Raw genomic sequence first — 21,413 nt, forward strand, 5'->3', positions numbered from 1 at the left:
AAATGTATGGAGTTTTTTGAATTTAGACTGTATTTTTCCATTAAAATATAAATAAATAAAAGTTACAAGATATAATAAAGAGACAGAATAGCCTTTATCTCTCTGCATGCAGTCGCATTTCTTAAAATAAAATAGGATGAAACACGTATTTGTAATGAAGATACTTGCAACAATAAAAGCAAACCTTTCAGAATGATGAATGTCTTGCCCCTCCCTGAATGCAGGGTAGAGACTGCTAGGTTTTCCCCATATGCATCTTCCCCTTTCCACACAGTACAGCAAGGCCTTCAATTAAGAATGAGATCGATTCATTTGTAAGTCCGACAAAGACAGTTTTACAGCACCTTTGACACAAACATGCAATGTAAAGCATAAACGCACGCGCACACACGCACACGTGCACACACGCAGTAAGTCCTCTGTGTACTGTACTACTCTACTCTATTGCATTGCACAGTAAACCCACAGCATCAGGACTGTGACAAAGGGTGGGCAGACCCCTGAGCTACTTCTGCGGTTCATTTGGATCTAAGAAGGTCCTTAATGCAGAGTCCTTGCCTAGCTGCTAAAGTTCACAACTCGGAAATTCGCAAGTCTGGGACTTACTGGAATGGAAACGTGTGACTAAAGTCCATGTTTCTCAGGCTTCCTGCATCTAGGCAAAGCCTGTGTAATGGGTAATGGGTAATGGGTAATGGGTAATGGGAGGTACGCAAAAGGAATATAATGCCATTTGGAGTGCTGGGCTTAAAGGCAAGGCATGTGCTCTTCACTTTTTCTGTAAATCTGTCTTCTTGCCTAAGAGGTGAACATAATAGTGAAGGTAGAACGGCAATCCTGAACCATGAGACAAAGACTGCCTATTAAAAATGACAATGCAGCACGATCCAAAAAGCCAGCCTTCTGCCAATATAAAGCTGTCCTATCGAACTAGGACTGCTTCTCTAGATTTTTACATCATGGAAAAACAAACCTCCGTGCTATTTAAATAGCCAGATTTTGAGCCTAAGCTGTATCCCGAGCCAGTATCTGATGGCAGAGTTCTCTTGCTCTCCCCGCACCACACAAAATCATGTTAATTTTCCTTCAAAGCTTGTGGATTTTCCTTAATTAGAGCAATTTTTTTAAATATAAAAATAAAATATGAGTATCACCTGGGATGAATCTCAAAAATCATTTTAAAACTTTACAGAAGAGAAAAAGTGTCATGAGCAAGGGTAAGTGACAGCTAGGCAAGACTGTTCTTATTTTGTCACTTTTATTTGTACCGGTACACGTCTGCAGTACAGGATGACACCAGTCCGTGCGGGAGTCAGTGCGCGGACAGAACACGTCTCGATGCTTTTTTCATCGCCTCCCCTCCTACCCCACTCCCTTCATCTCTTGGTTCCACCATTCACAAAAGATCCCCGTGTTTCCTATTATCTGTCTTTTACTTTCGCTCTTCAATTTATTTATATTTTGGGTTTCTCATTTGACATGTAAACTCACGTGTCTGATGTATTTCACTGAACGCTGTGGTCTCAAGGTGCATCTATTTTCCTATGAATGACTCAAGTTTATTCTGCTTTATAACAACAGAGTTAAAAATAACTAGGTCTTCTTTGTGACGTAAGGTGTGCTGTTTTCTGATGAAACAGAGAAAGATATGAATGCCCAAACCAGAGAATATGTGGGATAAGATGCGTGGGTAACATACATGGGTTAGAAAGAGGAGGCATCTGTGTAACCAGTATGCCGAACACGGAGCAGCGAGGGCCACTGGGGTCCACATGGATAGGGAAAGGCGTCAGTGTCTAGCTGGTCACTCTGCGCTCACTCAAAAGGACGGAGCTTAACTGCAAAACATCTGTGTTGTCTATAGAGAAAAGCCAGCTAGAGCTTAAATGGAGTTTGGAGATTTATGTACTCAAAAGTAATTTCATAAAAACTGTGAGCCTATTCCTCCCCTAAAATGAATATAAACATTGGCAAACAAGTTACATGTTTAAAACATATACTCCCATTGGAAATTGAGAATTATAACATTCAGACAAAACATACATTAGTGTTCCCCAAAGAACAGGCATTTTTGAGCCGAAAATTTAATGGAAATCCCTGTTAAAAAAAGAAAAATTTGGTATAAATGTAAATTTCAAACAAATCTCGCATGACTCGGATATTCAAACAGTTCCCATAGGGTATAGGTCCCCCGCACACAGAGCTCCTTCACAGAGGGTGACAAACACCCAAAAGCCCTGGCTCTCCATGCTATCAGTCCCACAGCAACTATGCTCTGTCCACTCTGTTCTTCTAAGTTCAGGGGTCATTCTGGGCCATACCCAGCTCTCTGTCATCAAGGAAAAGATCACAAACTCCTTTTCAACTTTTAGGACATCCAAGCACAGTTAGTCTCAAAAAAAAGCTCTGCCTTGTTTCCAACTATCAGCAGATATTTTGCCAGCAGATGAATTTACAAGATATTGTCACTCTTGAAATCAGTTTACAGAAGTGTATCTTGAACACTACAAGATTCCCAGGGAAGTTTGGCCAAGCAAACTTGTGATATTTCCACTGGATCCATAAGGCTGTCTGCAAAACTGAAAAGTTTTATCTAAACCGAATGTCTACAGATATCTCTCAGGCAAGCCAAGCCATGAATGAATCTCTCCTTTGCCAAAGTGTTCTGAGAATGGCCTTTCTTTTTCTCATAAACAAACAAATAAATAAACAAGCAGATGTGCATCTACTGCTTTAAGATATTTTCTTTTTGGATCCAACATCCCTCACACTACTGGGAATCTTTTGCCATTTCCATTCTTTTAGAAATCTTGTTGAAAAGGTAGTAGTCCAAAGCCATGGCCCTGAAAAAATTGATTACTTTCAGGGTGGTAAGCAAGAAACCTTTCAGGATTAATGTCATTTTTCATGTAGACATACGCCAAGGCAACTTTAAAAGACTCGAATCATGATGTCTTCAAGTTCTTTCTTCACAGAAGCTGCAAAGCCGAATGCATCGCTGGGCAGAGCAAATCCTCCAGCTGCCCACACCGCACCAGGTCCTCACCCCATATTGCCCTGTCAGAGACACCAAGCCATTCAGCTTTGCCACGGGCACACTTCTAGCTTGGGGTTTGTGACACATCCATGTGTGTAAAAGAGATGAACACCAGAAGCCTCACAAAATGATGCCAGTTGTGATGCACTAGATGTTTGCTGAATGGGAAGTGGCATCAGTCCCAGTTTGACAGTGACCCCCTTCAAATATTAGAAGAAACAGTCAGCAATCCCACAGTGTTTAATATAATCTTAGTGTGCTTGGAAAGAACATGTGTGATAAACAACAAAAGTTGGGCAGTGAGTTAGGGTTACCGCAGCTGTCGTGATTTAGGTCTGAAAGTGCCCGAGAGCCTTGAGTGTTCAGAAGTGGGGCTTTTGGAAAGTGACTGGGGTGATTCACATGACTCGTGCTAGGATGTGGGAGCTGGTTGGAGGAGGCAGGTGGTAGGATTTATATCCAAACGTCCCCCTTTAGCCTCAGCCAATCAAAGCAGGGCCTTTGGAAGGTGCCTGCATTACAGGGGTTTGTAGCTGACTTGCTGGTAGGAAGTGGGATTTGGCTGAAGACGTGAATCACTGTAGTGTGACTCAGAAGGGTTTGTCTCCCTCCCCAGCTCCTGCTTGAGCTCTGTGTGATTCTTGGGTATCATGTCAGGAGCAGTTTTGACTCCACCATATCTTTCTACCCAGGAGTCAGATGACTATGGACTGAAACCTCCACAAACTGTGAACCAAAATAAACCTCTACTCCTTTAATTTGCGAGGTCAGGTACTGTGTCTCATCAACAAGAAAATAACTAGGACGGCAGGCCTCCGGGGGCCTGACCTGTATCTTCCTTTCCAGCTTCCCTCTTCTCTCTCTGCTTCCTGAACACCATGAGGTGAGCTCTTTCTTTGTCCCAGGCCCTTCCACCACACCGATTCTGCACTTAAATCTGCCAGTCACAGACTGACACTGGGAGCCAAAAGAAACCACTCCTCCTTTAAGTCATGAGGGGCAGGTTATTTTGTACCAGCAATGGGAAAGTAACAGCATCTTTTTTCATAAGACACACTCCTTCTGAATTACCATTTTAAGGACCTCAGTATATTGAAACTTACATAGAAAGTGTATAACTTCTAAACAGAAGTTACTAAAGTCAGTCTGAATTATTTGCTATATGATGATACTACTGTATATAATTGAAAATAATGATAATTTGTGTTTCTTCAAATATTTCTCTAATTGATAAAAACTCTTTAATCATTCTCAGTTAAAGAGGTGGTTGAAATAAGAATTTTTTAAAAGTAAATTTATTTCTAAAACAAATTAACTGTAATATAACTATAATATAATGTAACTTAAAAACTATAAATTTAATAAAGATTTCCTTTCTTATATTATATATCTCATAACTGATAAGCCAATGGCATGCAAATTCGATCTCTAATCCATTTAGGTAAAGAATCAGATGGCAAGTACAGGACCTTTAATAAATAAACCATCACCTTGTTCTGAATTGGTGCATGAAAGGGACAGGATGAGCAGCAGATATTCTTGTCTACAAAGCACACAAGCTTTGGGCAGGTTGGGATAAAAGCTATTTCCTTCTACTTTAGCGTTTCTAAGTATGATGATATAAATAATGTATCCTTTATCCTGAATTACATTTCTTACTACATTTAACTGTGGCATTTCATAACTTCAAATATATTTGAATAAAGAAGGAAAAAAGGTCCTAAATATCAAATATTCTAAAAGTCTTCTTTTCTAAAACCAGTATTTATCCAAGATTATTTTAATAAGTCCTTCTCACAATGGCCTAAAACTTTTTAGCTGACTTTTTCAAAATTACTCATTCATGTAATAATATCGAGAATTTTTAAAACATTAAAAAATAAATACATTTTCCAATAATTAATTTTCATAATTCATTCACATGAAACTCTTACCAACTTTAACCTGGAAACCAACTAGCTCCCAAGCTCTTATTTCTGAGGCGTTCTGGGTGGCACGCAGTAGGTTCTTAAATATTAACACAGTTAGTATCTCTGTAAGAGATGTAACATTCTACCATTTATAAAGTTACGGGAAGTTGGACTTACTGAAACATCTTTCAGGTTTTTGTCACAGAAGAAACAACAGTGCTCTTCAGAAAAGTCAAACTGGTATGAGTCCATGGGGCCAGCTCCTGACACCAGGGCTTTCCTCAGCTCATCGACGTACTTTTCTTTCTCCATCGCCATGTCGTCTGCTTCTCGGCCAATCTCAGACTCGGAAACTGTGGAAAGCATCAGTAAATTTTGAAACGAAAAACTGCTAAACATTAGAAAATACTTACCACTTACTGCTGATTTATCACACACCATATAATTTATACAAAAAGAATATCAATCACCCTATACATTTTCAAGTTGAATCATACTTTGTAATGGAACTATCAATTTTCGAGAAATACATTATTCTCAATCACATATGAAAATCATTGGGTTCCTGAAATTCTTTGTCAGTCCTCAGAATAAACCACAGAAACTACCACTTTAGGTACCTTCTCTTAGGCCATAGCCATTTAAATCACCTCCTGTAATGATGAAGAAGCTCAGTACTTTAAGGGACTATTCTTTGTTGCCTGAAATACTCAGTGGTCATCCGTTTCTCTCTCACACAGGCAGTCAGGTAAGTGAACGTGAGGCTCCTTTCCACTGTGTGCATAACGACAGAAACATGGATGAAGGGAGGTGATGGGGAGTGGGAAGGGCGCTGAAACTTGCTGCTGTCCGTTCTACACTCACATCGTGTTACAGAGCTGGTTCCAGTGTGCCAGGTGACTTTGAAGCTGATATTTTGTCCTTCCATTTTATGTTTTATTTCAATAACTGTATTTTCAATTCTGCATGTTCTCTCTGTTTTTCTTTCATAATACCATGTTCTGGCTCTACCTTGTGCTGTAGATTGGGGGTGGTTTGCCCCCCAGGATCCATGTGCTGCGAGCTTGGTCCTCAGTGTGGCCATGTGAGAGATGGGGGAGTCCTTTCATAGGAGCTCTTAGGTCATCTGGGGTACCACCCCCACCAGGAGCAATAGCAGTTCTCACAGGACCCACAGTTAGCTCTTGCAAGAATGAATTGTTACAACCCTGACCCACAAATTGCTCTCTGGCTCCCAGTTTCAACCTCAGATATCTTATCTTCCTCCTACACATACTATCACAGTCGTGACATCATCTGTGATCAGACCCTTACCAGAGAGCAAACCAATGGGTTCACCCATTCCTCAACTTTAAGCCTCCAAAACTATGAGCTAAATAAAACTCTTTTCTTCAAAATTAGCTTGCTCTCAGGCTCAGTAATCCCAGCTACTCAGAAGACTGAAACAGGAGGATCCCAAATTTAAGTTCAGCCTAGAAAATTTAAAGATACTTTACCTTGAAGAGGAAGGAAGGAAGGAAGGAAGGAAGGAAGGAAGGAAGGAAGGAAGGAAGGAAAAGGAAAGAAGGGAATGAAAGAAAAGAAAAGAAAAAAGAAAAGAAAAGCAGGGGAGGGGCAGGGGAGGGAGGAAGTGGGAACACAGCTCAGTGATATAATGCTTGCCTCTCAATCCTGAGGCTCTGGGTTCCATCCTCAGTTAGAGGAGAGGGGAGAGTGGATGGTAGGTGATATTGTGGCCTGAGGTAACTCCTGATAGTAATACAAAACAGACTAATTCACCAAATGTCTGAATGTTTTATATTTAAGACCTCTCTCAAATCAGTCTTCATGTTTGGCTCCTAAAATATTAACTCTAGTCCTCAGCTGTCACATGTCTGTTCTGTTTGTTCTCCTTTCTGTACTTTCTAATGTTTGACCAAGACTCTCCTCTAGCCAGAGTGGCAAGTACCCTGGGCAGAAAAAGGGGTCTCAAACAAAATCTGATGTTTTCCCTTTCATGAAGTGCCTGCAGGTCTCACCAGTTCTAACCCTGTTTTGAAAGGTAATTTTTAACATGGGTTTTTATACTTGAGGTAGAGTACAATTTAAAACCCCACAACAAAATGAGAACCAAGACCTGTCATGTGAAGGTACAGGATCCCAGTAATGAATGTAACTGTATTGTAGACCTAGAATGTACCAATAAACTCAATAAAAAATAAAAAAAAATAGACCCCCGCAACATACATAAAGCAGGCTTAGGGTTCTGACTTTGACTTTTCCGGGCCTTTATTCACACATAAGCCTTAGAGGCTGGTCTGAGTCTATGCTGTACCCCCAGGCCAGGCAGATATGATTTCTCAAGATGATTTTGTTAGCAAAGAAACTCTTTCAGGTTCCTTTCTACCCATTGAGAGCTAAGCCCAAGTACTTCGGAGGCCTACAGTCTCAACACTCCACTCTGCAGACACTGCTATGGCCAGTCACTTAGGCGTAGCCCAGGGCTGGGGATGCAGCACAGAGGTGAAGCATTTGCCAAGCTGTATGGGATGCTGGTACTGCAAAAAAAATTAATCCAACATGTATCTAATTCAGATATGCTATGGATCTATAGTTGAGCTTTAGTGGCTTTCCACAGATGGTACGGGAGGATTTTCTTCTTTCTTATCCAAGCAGTGGCATGTCTGGAGTCTGTTCATTTCTGAATCTCACACTTCCTTGGAACATCTGTGTGGTTAGGTGGCTTCCCACGTCGGCCCGGGCTGGCACAGAGATGAGAGACCTGTGTGGTTCTGTGCGCTCACACTCAGGTTGTGATACGCACCACGGGCTGATCTACTTTACAGATATTAGTTTTGTTGTGTAAAACAGAAAACTGAGGCTCAGAGAGAAAGAGGAAATGATCTAGAGTCATGGAGTAGGTAAGTGGAGAAACTGGAGTTCTGTGTCTCCCTGTTTTGAGGTCAGGCAGAGAGTGGGCATTGGATAAATCATTCCATGACTCAGAAAGATACATCAGTTTAAACTATTAGAGAATATAAAAAATCTAAGAAAGTCAGGAATATAAGAAATATTATAAGAAATTGACTAATATTAATAACAATATAAGAAATTAATGGCGTATTGACTAAATATTGATTTAAACATCAGTTTAAAATTTTTTTTTTTTTTTTTTTTTGGTACCAAGGATTAAACTGAGGACCTTGTGCCTTGCGAGGCAGGCAGAAGAACCATTGAGCTAAATCCCTGGCCCCTCAAATATTACAGAATATTGGTTAAAGAATCCCTGAAAATAAAACATACCTTTCCATAACATTCTCCAGTATGTTATCAGGCATCTGAAGCCCCACTGCAGGCAAGGGAAAAGGTCTTATCGTGTGTCTATGGGTTTTACATACTTATTTCTTACAAGTTATGACTGTTATCATTATGTATATCTAAAATGTACCAATGCATGTTTTGCTAAAAAAATTATTCAGTGAAAAAAGGATATTTATTGAACATTTGTTATGTGCCAGGCATTATTCTGAGAACCAAGAGTACAACAGTTAAACATACAAACAAAAGTGCCACCCACATTGGGCCCACGTTCAAGTGCTGACGTCTTAGATGACTTGTTAGATACCGCCTCAGGTAGCCTCTTCTCTCCTCCCACTAGGAAGTCTGTGCTTATTATGGAATGAATACTTGATTTTTGACAGAGACAATAATATGAAAGGAAATCATCTTTTAACTTATATTTCCCCTTTAAAAACTGTATTAAAAAGGTACCAGTTATCAAGAACCATTTGAACATTTTCTACAAAAGTGAATGCAAACCTGACTGCCTATGGAGATTTTCAATCCTGCAAAACAACTTCGTCTCAGTTAAATTCTGGGCTAAGAACATCTGGAAAAAGCACAGCTGTAAGCATTCATTGCCTAAAACTTTGGCAACCAGGAATAAAAGCAATGGAAATCATACAATTCGTCAGAAATGCAGCTGAACCGTATCATAATAAAGCAGAAAAGTGAGCAGGCCAAAAATCAAGGACCTGGTCACAGACGGCTGGAGGACAGGAAAGCCTGGCTTCCTCACCAGCTGTAGGCAGATGGAGAAGCAGAGGAGGAAGATTCTCCCTTCATGCCTGGGCTCCCCTACCCAGGACGGCACCAGCCTTATCACCCCACTTCTGAGGGCATCACATCATAAACCCACTTCATTCTTTCATTTGTTAGAATTCCTTCCACTCGGCTCTGTCCCATTATTTCCATGCAAGTCACCAGAATCGATGTTTGGGACAAGTGAAGTGGACTTCAGCATTTTGTAATAAAAGTCCAACCAAAGCTTGATTACACCTAGGTGCACTTAAACCTGCTCCAGAGATAGGGGTGCAGGTTTCTCACTGCTGGCAGCAATCCTTAGAAGTCATCCAAGGGCCGTCGGTCACCCGCCACCCCGTGACGATCCTGCTCATGACCCCCTGTGCCACCCACGTGACGACGGGCCGCGTGGTAACTAGCGGTGAGGCACATTCGTTAGATAAAGCACTGCTCCTGGGAAAGGGACCAGCGAGTTAGTGTGTGGGAGATGAAAAGGAGCTCCACATCCTTTTAATTTCACTCAAATGAAAAGAGAAAAAAATATTTGTCCAAATTGAGGGTTGCAGTCATCAAAAAGTTGAATAAAATGAAAGAAAAAAAAAGAACAAAACAGGATGAGGTACAGGAAGGAAGTCTATTTTCATGTTTCAATTATGTAATTGCTTCAATGTTCTTAATTATGCCATGGCCTCCTATCTGTGAGGTGCTGTACTACACACGAGCAATGTGCGTAAGTGGAAATGGCAGCAGGGCTTTATTATTTGCTTGCTTATTTTTGTCCCTAAAATGTAAACAAGAAAATAGAAAATGAGTAAGAAGAGCATAAAGCATGTGAAATTGGAAGTTTATGAGGTACCTCTGGAGATAAAATGACCACATAGAGCACTATAAAATTCTCTGCTTAGAGGTTATTCGGTACAGGAAGTAAAAATGCTAACAAACCACCACAGAATATAAAAGTTTGATACACTAGATTCACACTAGATTCCATTAGCTAGAAAACAAATGGTAGAATATCCTGAATTTATGATCAACGTCCACTATAGAGGTGAAATGAATAGTGTGTTTTCTTTTCGTTTCCTAACCAGTTTTCCGTATTGAAGATATCCTTTGATTCTTTCAATCAAAAAACATGAAAAACAGAAAACCCAGCGTTACAGTGTTGCCTTGGCTATAGGCGTCCCTCTCCTCCCTAAACACAAACTGGTGGCTGCCTGACAAACATTCTCTTCCCTCACACTGCAAAACCCGAGACAACTGGTTTCTCCAACGAGAGACTGACGGCTCACGTAGACACCATGATGAAGACTGCAGATGTCCCCCTGGGACCTCCGTATTTCTCAGTGATGCCTACAACGGCACTTCTTAGACTGTCAAGAAGGACAAACAAACAAACCTGCAAGTCTAAGTTCAGTTTGACTGCCACCTAACTAAAGTCGTAACATTCAAGGAAGAAAAAGAGTTTCATGATCTATTTAAATTTTAAAGATGATATAATAATTCTCGTAAGATATTTTAGGGAACTGTTGTGAAAGTTAAAACATATAAACGTTATGTAGACTAACAAAATTATTTTAAATATCATGCACAATATAACTCTAGAAATACTGCTGTAGGATTATAGAAATAAATTTTTAATATTTCAATAAAATATTTTAGAAGAGCTTTAAAATGTTACAGGAATAAAACATAATTCTGAATTTTGACTTTATAACTTCTATGTTTCATATATGATTTGAGGATCATAATCATATATTTTGTTTCTTTGCTTATTTATTTTTGAGACAGGGTCTATACAGATCAGGCTGGCCTTGAACTTGCAGAGACCCTCCTGTCTCAGCTTCCCAAGCATGGGGATCACAGAGAGTGCTATCACATCTTGTTTCATCAGCATTTTTAAAAAACTTAAAGACAAGAAAAATTACACCTCTATTTCATAAAATAACCAAAACACCATCTGTAGCTTTGAATCTCGTATTACAAAGATTTAGGGTATGCTTCTGTTTTGTTTTGTTTTGCCTTGTTTTTGTTTTTGTTTTTTTGTTTTTTGTTTTTTGTTTTTTCGCTTTGTTACAGATGCATACCTGCTCCTTGGAAAATAATTCCAACTCTATGTGGAAGAAGCAAGGAAAAAGAAAATCACCATTACTGCTCCACACCCACAATCCAACACAAACTCTGCATCCTGCCAACCCACTTCCTCTGCCTCCTCCAACTTCCCCGAGGTCTTAAGGAGATAAATGGTAAAAGTAGTATTCATGTTTTCAGTAAAGAGGCCATTTTAAAACTCTAGCCAAATCCAAGTACCCAGACTCACACGGCAACCAGTATTAGCTGGAGCACATGCTTTTTTTTCTATTAATAGCAACTATGGAAATAGCAGTAAGTATTACAGATACTTACAAATATGTCTATACAAACATTGCATATATAAAACTGGAAAAATTATAAATTTGTATATAAAACTGGACAATCATACAAGTAAAAACAATATTAGTTTTACCCCATATATTGAAGAAGCACTTTAATTTGAGGCATCACTGAGGACTGAATAGCACATTATTTAAACTTTACTTTTAGAAATTTCGCTTTAAATATTACCTGTTCCAATCCATGCTGACTGACCATCAGTAAGTGTAATAACAAATCCAGATCCTAGCGTTTTCTCCCAAGACACTTGTAAAAAATGAATTACGCTGGGTTTGGAAGCAAGATAGATTCTGCTTATCTTTCTCTCCATTTCTGGATACCTGTAACAGAAGAATAAAATTAACATTTTTCACAAGAAACTGTGCCAACTGATAATGTTTTCTGTACTGGCATCTCCGCTTTGCCAACATCAAAGAAGCAAGTTAAACCAAATACTACAGAACAGAGCCAACCACAGATCTCAGTAAGTCACACTCGTTCACCGCTGAATCGCGGTTTTTACAGATGAGAAAAGCAGAACCCAAATGACTGCCACAAGTAACAGGACTAAGTAAAAATTATCATCTCAACAACAAGGAGGCCAGGAAAAGAAATTCTCAAGGCCCTAGAGTTGCCTTCTCTAAGAGATGGGCACCCAGGCCTGGTGACTCAAACACAGCCCCCCGGGTCAGGGACGCCCTGCAAGAGACATCAATAACCACAGTGTGAGACCATTACACTTCCAGACTGCTTTTTAAATTGCTTCATTGAGCAGGGTGTGGTGGAGAATGCCTGGAATCCCAGCACTCAGGAGGCTGAGATAGGAGGATCGCTGTGAGTTCGAGATCACCCTGAGCTACATAGTGAGTTCTCAAAAACATAGTGAGACCCTGTCTCACAAACAAACAAACAAACAAACAAACAAAAAATTGCTTCATTGATGCAATGAAATCTACAGGCAGAAATGTACAATACAAACAACACAGATGAACTTTACAAGTGAACAAACCCATGGAAGAAGAGCTGGGAACAGGTGCCATCTCCAAACTCATCCACAGCTTCTCCACCTGTCCCACCACAGTCACTAGCAGAGATCAGAGCCGAGTGGAAATACCCCTGCACAGCGTGTTCTGCCTCACGCCTGCCTTCTTTTGTTCACTGTGTTTGAGAAGTGTGCCCATGTTGTGTCTTCTATTTATGCTCATTCCCACAGCTGCACAGTGTTCCATCGCAGATACAGTAAAACTCGCTCACCCTTTCTCCTCCGAATAGGCCTCGGACTACACACACAGTGCCGCCCCAAACACTCCAGTGCACGGTTATGGGTAGGATTTGCTGGGTCAGAGAATACCTATGTGTGCATTTGGGTACTACATGGCCAATGGCTTCTTTTAAAAGTCTGTACCAATTTACAATGGATATATGAGAATCCTAATTGCTCCACAGCCTTGCAAATATTTGCCATCTTTCTCACTTTGGCTACTTTAATGGACACGTGGCTGTATTCTACTGTGGCTAATTCACAATTCCCCAACAAGTCGAGCTCATTGAACCCTTTCCATCTATTAAATGAACAGTTGGATGTTCTAGTCTATGGAGTCGCTGCTGCTCAAGCCTGTCAACGTCTCCACTAAGTTGTCTTTTTCTAACTGATGTCCTTATCAAGTTGCTTTTATTTTCCTTTTTAATTTGTTCTTTATTTTGAATAGGAATTCTTTTATGCATATGTGTTGTATTCTTTCTATCACTCTTTTACCTCTTTCCTCTCCTAGTGGCAGCTTTAGCTTTTTAAAAAACGTTTTAACTTTATGAAGAAAAATTCATCTACTGTCTTCTGTTAGGGTTCATACTGTTTAGGAAATCAGAGGTCACGAAGATGCACCCTTTTGCTACCCAAAAGCGTCATGATTATGCCCCACACAATTAGTTCTCCAGTCCAGTGGGACCTGTGTGGGTATCACGTCAGTCTTCAATCAATCTCTGGTCAGTTTGCCTATGCACACTGACCTAATTAGCTTTATAACAAGTCTCTATATGGTATTGTAAAATCTGTTCACCTTTGTTTTTCCTCAAGATCATTTTGATTAGTCCTAGTTGTTTGTATTTCCACGTGAATTTTGAAATCATACTAACTTCTGAAAAAGCACCTACTCGTGATGTAAAAGAATAATTTGTGAAGATATGACATCTTTCCAATACTGGGCCCTCAAATAAATAAGGACCATACATCTCCTTATTATTCAGGCCTTCTTTCTCTCAATGTTGCTTTCCTTTTAAGAGCAGATGTCTTACACTTCTTTAGCAACATTTAACTTTAGGTATTTGAAAGTAAATTTCTCATTGGTCCAAATGTCATACCCTTACACTGATGTAAGGTCTACTAAACAATCTATGTATATATAGATATGGCTACACCTATGTTTTATTAAAAATAGAACATTCTAAACAAATTCCCTGGTTTAAAAAAAAAAACTCTGTACATGGCAATAGGCATTGACTTTTTCGAGTGCTAGTGCTCAAACTCAGGCCTTGTGCTTACTAGGTAACTTCTCTAGGACTGAGCTAAACTCTCCATCCACATTTTTTATAGTGAATCTTTGATATAATAGAAAAATTACAAATCTGAAAGCAAAAGAAAAAATTCTCTTCATTTAAACTATTAGGAGATGATTGAAAGCCTGTTCTGGTTCCCTGGACTAGTCCTGACAGATCATCCTATGAAACACCGTTGAAAGCTGTGTTCAGTTGCCATTCCAACAAATGTTCATTGATAGTTAATTATCTTTTTGTCCTGAAGAAATCTGGCCCAATCTTAGGACAGTAAAATCAATAGAAGACAGCATAGAAATGTCAAAACTGCATACTAAAATGTGAAATTATTTATATGAGAGCACTGTTCTTCAGATTTATTTCCATTATATGAGTGAAAAGGAAGGTGAAGTTTAACTCAAAACATGAAGGTAAAGTGTAGTGTGCGGACTTAAACTTTGCAAAGTCTAACAGGGCTGAAGTTAAGGAAAATCAGGCCTCTAAAAAACTAGTTTCTAAAAGTTACCAAGGGGCCGGGGATTTAGCTCAGTGGTTCTGCCATCTACCTTGCAAGCACAAGGACCCAAGTTCAATCCTGGTACCAAAAATAAACAAATAAAGTAACTGGGGGCGTAGCTCAAAGGCAGAACATTTCCCTTCCTAGCATGCATGAGGTCCTGAGTTTGACTGCCAGCACTGTAAGAAAATTAATTAATAAAATAAAGTTAGTAGGTGAAGAAACAGCATTAGATCCTGACAGGGGTGTAAAAAGAGCTATGATAAGCATTACTGCATGAGAAGCTATTAAATTACTCTAAAAGAAAGCCAACACTTATTTTTTGGTCCCCCATCAAATGACAGGTTCTTATTCTATAATCATGAGACATGAGGAAAACAAAAGAATCCAGTCCTGTTTCTGGAATGAGCAACAAGAATGAAATTTCCAACAGTCATCTCCTATACTTCATGACTAACTGACCACTGAACATCCTACCTGGAATTCCAAAAGGGGTCCCCAAGTAAATCTCCCACTAATACCTCTCCTTGGAGGTTCTTAAAGTTATCTCAAAGCCATCACCTATTTTTCTGACAGTATCACTTGGAATCCTATAAAATCTAAGTCCTCTTATACATAGTAGGCCTTTTCTCAAGGCTAGACATTTGCAGGTTATTAAAACATTCCTTAGGAAACATGATTTCTAATCCCCTGACAACATGAATTCCTCTCTCAGCATTTGTTCTAGTTCATCTCTGCCTCACAAAGCAGAGTCTGCAAAGCCCAAACTGATACTCCAGTTATGCTATTGAGAAAAGATGGGCTTTCATCATGTCATAACACAATTACAAATTCAAGGAAACATTGAATTTTATTTTAATTACTGTTTTTAATGGTAGTGAGAATGGTTAAGAAGTGTTTGGGTGTTTTGTTTATATCTGAAATATATCATTCTATAGAATTCTATGAGTTTAATATCAGCTAAACCTAAGTTTCCATATTATTGCTAAGTCTTATTTATTCCATCCTAGGTTTATAATTTTGTTATTGTTGTATGAATTTTGGAAGGGGTATAATTTCATATTTGTACTTGGTTTGTCAAATTATGTCGACTAGTAATTATACTCTTCAATCTGATATAATCTCTCCCTGATTCTGTCATTTAAAATTTGATAAATCTCTTTTTAAAGATTTAAATCATCTATGTAGATGTTAAACCAGATAAACCCAGGCACAGATCTCCAAGGGCTGCCATGAGAAACAAGCCTATCACAGACATCAATCACCAGTGCACCTCCAATCTCCACCCTTAGGGGAGTCCCGAGAGTACGGAGAGAAGCCGTAGGAAATCCTATCCTATCAGTCCAGCAACACTACTTAAACAACCAACAGCAGGGAAAGCGGGGGTATTAGTTTTCTGTTGCTGTGACAAAATACCCAACATAACTTAAGTGTGGAAAGATTTACTTTTGACTCGGTGTCAGTGATTCCAATACATAGCAAGCAGGCTTCGTTGCCTTTCTGCCTACAGGGAGACAGAAACACAGAGGGTGTAGCGGAGAAAAGCTCAACACATGGCGGCCGAGAAGCAGAGGTGATGAGCAACCAGGACAGGAAGGGGTGGAGAGCAGGTAACAGCCCCACAGTCTGCTCCCCACTGCCCTTCCCCTCCCCTCCCCATAATGCCACCAAATCTCCATGTCACCAGCGGATGACTGGACTCGAGGAGGGTAATAACCAAACCACAACGGAGGGAACACAGCACACTGAGATGTAGGGATTCCACGGTCGTTTCCAATACCTCCTTTTCTATGATTTCTAAAGCGATTCTTCGGATGAATCACGCTAGAACCTTGCCGCATTGACTTCCAATTTACCAGCCTCTCATGCGGCATATTTTAGTTAGCTCAAAGCAAGCAACTATATTTTTTTCCAATACTAGACTACCAAGGATTATGTGCACTTCATTAAAAGACCCTTAAACTATAGAAGCTAAAAAGCAAAACTAAACAGATAACATAAAAGTCACAAATATTTAGGGACTGAGCATTATGAAAGCTGAAACCAGAAACAAGGAGTATACTTTGGTACGAAAAACTACTAAACAGAATTATTCTTTAATTGAAAAGCATGAATCTCCTCTAGATGATCCCCCCAAAAGTCTGAGAGTATTTTTATTTTCTTTCTTGCAAAGAGAGTGTGAAATTGCTTCAAATATATATAAATAGATAGACATATATATTTATGTATAAAAAACAAAAGGAAAATCATCATTTCATTGATGAGTAAAAATGTTACCAAAGGCAAATTTATAAATCATGAGTTTTAATTTGCCCACTACTTAAGAAAACTATTATAATCTCATAAATAAAGCATCTTATTTTTTTCAGTTTACACTGAATATAAAAATTAAAACAACTGTTTTGTTAGTTTTTATAGCAAGGGCTAACTTACTAAAAATTACTACCTTCTAAGTATAGAAAAAGATGGTTAATTACAAAGAACTAGAGTTGTACCCTCCTATATCAAAGGAAATATAAATCCAAAGAAAAATCCCAGAATGAAAGAAAAAAGCCTAAAATTAAGGTATAAGACTCCTCCAAATTGGCAAATTAACAATAATTCTAATTTCTATGCAAAGTTTACTTGGAAAACAATTTATTCTTCTCGCACTAAAAAACATTACAAAACAATACTTACAGCCCCCTCAATAAAGCATGTAAAAAAGTATATTTAATTTTGTACCTCTGAGATCATAATCACTGAATATAATAAAAACATATTTAAATATTTAATTTAGTAAAAATGTTTCCCACAATGAGGCCCTCTTTTCCTAGATATGCTCAACCCTGAAATGCTTTATCCATTTGTGAATATGTTTAGATCAATTAGTCAATACACTCGACAGGCAGTAAATTACTCACATGCTCTGTAATCCTTAAATTTGAAAATTACTGGAAAATGTGCGTTACTGTTTTTTGATGCCAATCATTGAAGATCACATTTAGTTAGAGGCTCACATAATACTGATGGGCTCAAAACCTATAATTTATGGGAGGGGTTTGATGTTACACTTATGAAACTTTTCCCTCCGTAGCATTTATATACAAACACATGCAGATGTACACACGCAGCTGCTCACACACTTAGACTATTTCTTTTTAAACGTGCCTGAAGAACCATGCCATTGCTAGTATTAAGTTTGTGAAAGCAAAATACTTCATTTGGAATTGCTCTGAAACAGCAGTGGGTCTCATTGCTTCTAATTTTTAACCCTATTTGAAAGACGTGACAAATTTCTAATTATAAGACACAAATTCATTTAAATTTAGTATTCCAGATGCCTGTCACTCACTCTGCTTTTATAGTAACATAAAGGGCCTTTATCTCAATAATATTCAAAAAGCAATTGGAGATCAAATTATTTTCAAAATATTCTTGAATCATTCATATGTCAAATATTTTCCAATTTTATGATGAATTCTAGGAACTCAAAATTAAGTGATGTTTATTCTAAAGAATCTCCTCTTTTTAGTGCACGCGGGTTTGAAATCTGGCAGCTACATCTGAACCACATCCGCACGTGTTAGCAGTGGAGGCGACAGCTCAGGAGCCTGTTTTTCCCTCGGCTGCCTCAGAAATGTTTCCTTTGAATCAAGTAAGTCTTAATTCTTTGAAGATGTGACCTCTGAAAGAGTTTTTAAAGGGCTTCATTCTTATGCTTATTGGGTTCACCCTCATGAAATATCAACATTAAAATTTCTAAAAATCAGCCAATGAACAGAAGAAAGAACCACACAGAATGTCCTTTCAAGTTCAGCAAGAGCAGACTGACCACCTCTTTGCTGTCAGGAGCCTGGAAATGCAAAGAGCTCTAGCATTTGCCCCCAGCCTACTGGAGGAGCGGGTGGTACCCTGCCTGACTAGGCTGGGAGAAAGCCTGCGTTTTGTTTTCTGAGGGCACTGAGGCCACATTGGTATCCGCACCTCTCCGGGTCGGAGCCGGCATGCAGGTGGAAACACTTCTTCTCACCCTGGCTTTACATCAGTGGCTTTATTGAGAGCTCAGAACAGTTGCGGATTGAGAAGCTTATCTTTAGTACTCTGTGTCTTTGATAGCTGGCTTCTCTCTTAGAAGAGAAGTAAGTTGTTGGCTGCTATGCAGTTGATGTGATCTACGGTCTGAACAAATACCATTCACGGTTGCTTCTGAATAAACAAGACACTTTTTAAATTAGTTTACAAAGAATTTTGTGTGCCCTTTTGGATGCTGATAAGGAGTGGGGCAGAAGCCAACTCTTAGGTCAGCTCAGTGACAACACTGGATCCTTGGTAACACCATTTTGAACTTGAGCTTCTTTTATTTCCCTTTAGAGTCAGTGGTGGCTTCTTTTCAAGCTGCTTGGGCTGCAGGTGTTCAAACTTCCGCAGCTCTGCCAACGAGCTGTACTTACAGATCAGAGGGGCTAAATGCACGCTTCTAATGAAGCAATTAACTTAAGTGCCCCTTGTTGAGAAAAGTAGGCCGATAACCCCATGTGAGTTCAGAATAAAGATTAGCACACAGTGCAAGCTGTTAATAGTCCTAATTAGACTCCTGGTCACACTATTTTGTTTGATCTTACTTTTAAAAAGGAATGCAAATTTAACTGCAAATCAAAATACTTTTCTTAAAGTTCTATTATATTACAAAATCCAAAAGCAAGGACCAATATAAAGGAACAAAATACTCATGTAATCACCACTACTATTTACTTCTGACAAGAAAAACTTCACAAAACAGTTCAGGAACACTAATGTAAATAAAAGGACTAGTACTGCTATTTTTTTTAAAGCATTGACTATTCATACGTGTCTTTTTGTAATGCTCCTGCATTAAGGATTTTTAAAAAACTAATTATTAATTCCCAGCATTTCCAGTATTAATAGCATGTCCACTAGCTGGTTGGTGTTTACGGTAGTAAATTAAGATTTTTCTTAAATGACCACAAAATAAATTTCCAAAGCAATGAAAATATCAAGAAAAAAGTACTTTCCTAAAATATCTTCAAGATAGAAGTTTTTAAACTTGAAGGGTAGAAAACTGACAGGTCACTCTACATCCTTCTACAACCACCTCAAAATTAACTTCATTCTAATAATTTTCAAAATGGCAGTAAGGTTGTTCAGGTTTACCTGGGATTTTCAAGTTTTAATACAGATAGATGATCATCCTAAGGTAGTCAACTGTTAGCATTATCTTGCTCAAAAACCTGTAAAAGGCCAGGGATTTAGCTCAGTGGTTCTGTCGCCTACCTCACAAACGCAAGGGCCCAAGTTTGATCCCCAGTATCCGCCAAAAAAAAACAAAAACTTGTGACATACAGCTGTTCTAGGAAGGCATTAAATTAATGTGATACTCCAAGAATAAAGCATTAGAACCGTAAGTCTAAAAGATAAGGCAGCTTTGCCATGGTCAGTCTATTCTCAAAAGACTTGTAGAATGGCACTTAATCGGTTACTTTTCTCTGCTTATTTTTTAAAAAACACCATCAATAATCATTAGCTTCAGTGATTTACTTAAATTTCATTTCCCCTCCTTTCTTTTCTTTTCCCTTATAAAGAAGATATTAAAAAGCAATAAAATGATCTAATACTTGAATAAATTCCCCCAAAAGAATCTAAGACGTCGATCCAGAGTGCCCTTAAAATTGGACCCGAAGTACTAAGACTATGACTTCCTTCATGGTCATTAAAAGGGTGTTCTCAGTTACAAATGACCTTAGGGAAAAAAATATGAGCATACTTATAATTTTGGACACTTTCTAGACTGTCACAAAAGCACATGGATTATAGCATTAACTAAGCAATGGTAATTTTTGAACAAGAACTTTGAAACTGATTTCTTACCTCTTAAAATTTTCGACCCTGCTTGTACTTTAACTTCCAAAGAGGGTGTTCTCATGAAACATTATCAGCCAAGCTTGTAGGCAGTCTTTCTCCCTAGAAATGTGCTGCGCAGAACTAAATATGCCTGAAAGCACTTGTATGGAAAAGAAACAACACTCACACTGTACTTTTCCCCCACTCACAAACCCACCAGTTAATTACAACTGTACCTATTTATCTGCCTATTTATTAAAGGCCAAAAAAAGGGTGAATGAGAAGACTGAAGTACAAGAAAAATAAAATTCCTGCAGGGGAAAAATGCTCTGCAACAGATGATCAATTGTCAATATTATCTAACTTAGTCATATAAAAATATTTAGGAATCATGAAATTGCCAATCTTTAAAATTCTAACATATAGGACCCAGCCGCCATCACTCAAGCGCTGGGAGGTAGCCTGGGCCCCGATCCACTGCAGGAAGGAGAGCCACGCCTGCTCCCGACCCAGCCACCATCACTCAAGCACCGGGAGGTAGCCGCATGGGTGCCCCTGAACCCCCATAAACCCCCCCACGCACTCTCAGACCTCCTGACTGTGCCAGTCTTTGGACCCACTCTGCAGAGGCAGAGGTGGTCATCAAGGGTATTTTTCTAAGTTCCCAACTTTGAACATTTTAAAGAAAGGGTGTGGGAAACCTGTAATAGAACGTTGTGGAGTTCAACCATTCAGAAGGTTGGGGAACTCAATCTGGGCCTTGCAGCCCGAGGTCAGTCAGCGTCATGGGGTTCAGCCATCAGCTAACTGAGATCAGGGGTCTTGCATCCTCGCTCTGTCTGAGCCATTAAATGGTAAATACACTATATTGAAATTTTGTTCACTGCAGACATGTTCTGGACTGCTTCTTGATTTCAACTTAATTCAAATGACTTAAGGGTGATAGACTAGTGACTACCACAGGTGGTCAGTGTCCAAGTTGTGCTTTATCTTAATGTGCTGCTGATTGTATCAGTTGGGATAAAGCATTGGGGTTGATTTGATGAGCTGTTTTCTCTGATGTTATGAAGATGAGAATGTCTGTGGGTCATTAGAGACACAGAAGCTA

The 21,413-nt window shown here is 39.0% G+C and overlaps 1 protein-coding gene across 5 annotated transcripts in view; it reads right to left on the bottom strand.

The window, feature by feature from the left end:
* The window catches only part of Xrcc4 (X-ray repair cross complementing 4), a 251,954-nt gene that overhangs the window by 213,365 nt on the left and 17,176 nt on the right, over nt 1-21,413 (bottom strand). For all 5 annotated transcript variants that reach the window (XM_033767841.1, XM_033767839.1, XM_010637143.2 and 2 more), the window contains exons 2-3: nt 11,611-11,759; nt 5,125-5,300 (exon numbers count right to left, since the gene is read on the bottom strand). In XM_033767841.1, the coding sequence (XP_033623732.1) occupies nt 5,125-5,300; nt 11,611-11,749 (315 nt within the window). In that variant the 5' untranslated portion in view covers nt 11,750-11,759. The remainder of the gene's footprint in view (nt 1-5,124; nt 5,301-11,610; nt 11,760-21,413) is intronic.

Source organism: Fukomys damarensis, unplaced genomic scaffold, assembly GCF_012274545.1.
Source record: "Fukomys damarensis isolate Sample0158 unplaced genomic scaffold, DMR_v1.0_HiC HiC_scaffold_3, whole genome shotgun sequence".
NCBI classification, from domain to species: Eukaryota; Metazoa; Chordata; class Mammalia; order Rodentia; family Bathyergidae; genus Fukomys; species Fukomys damarensis.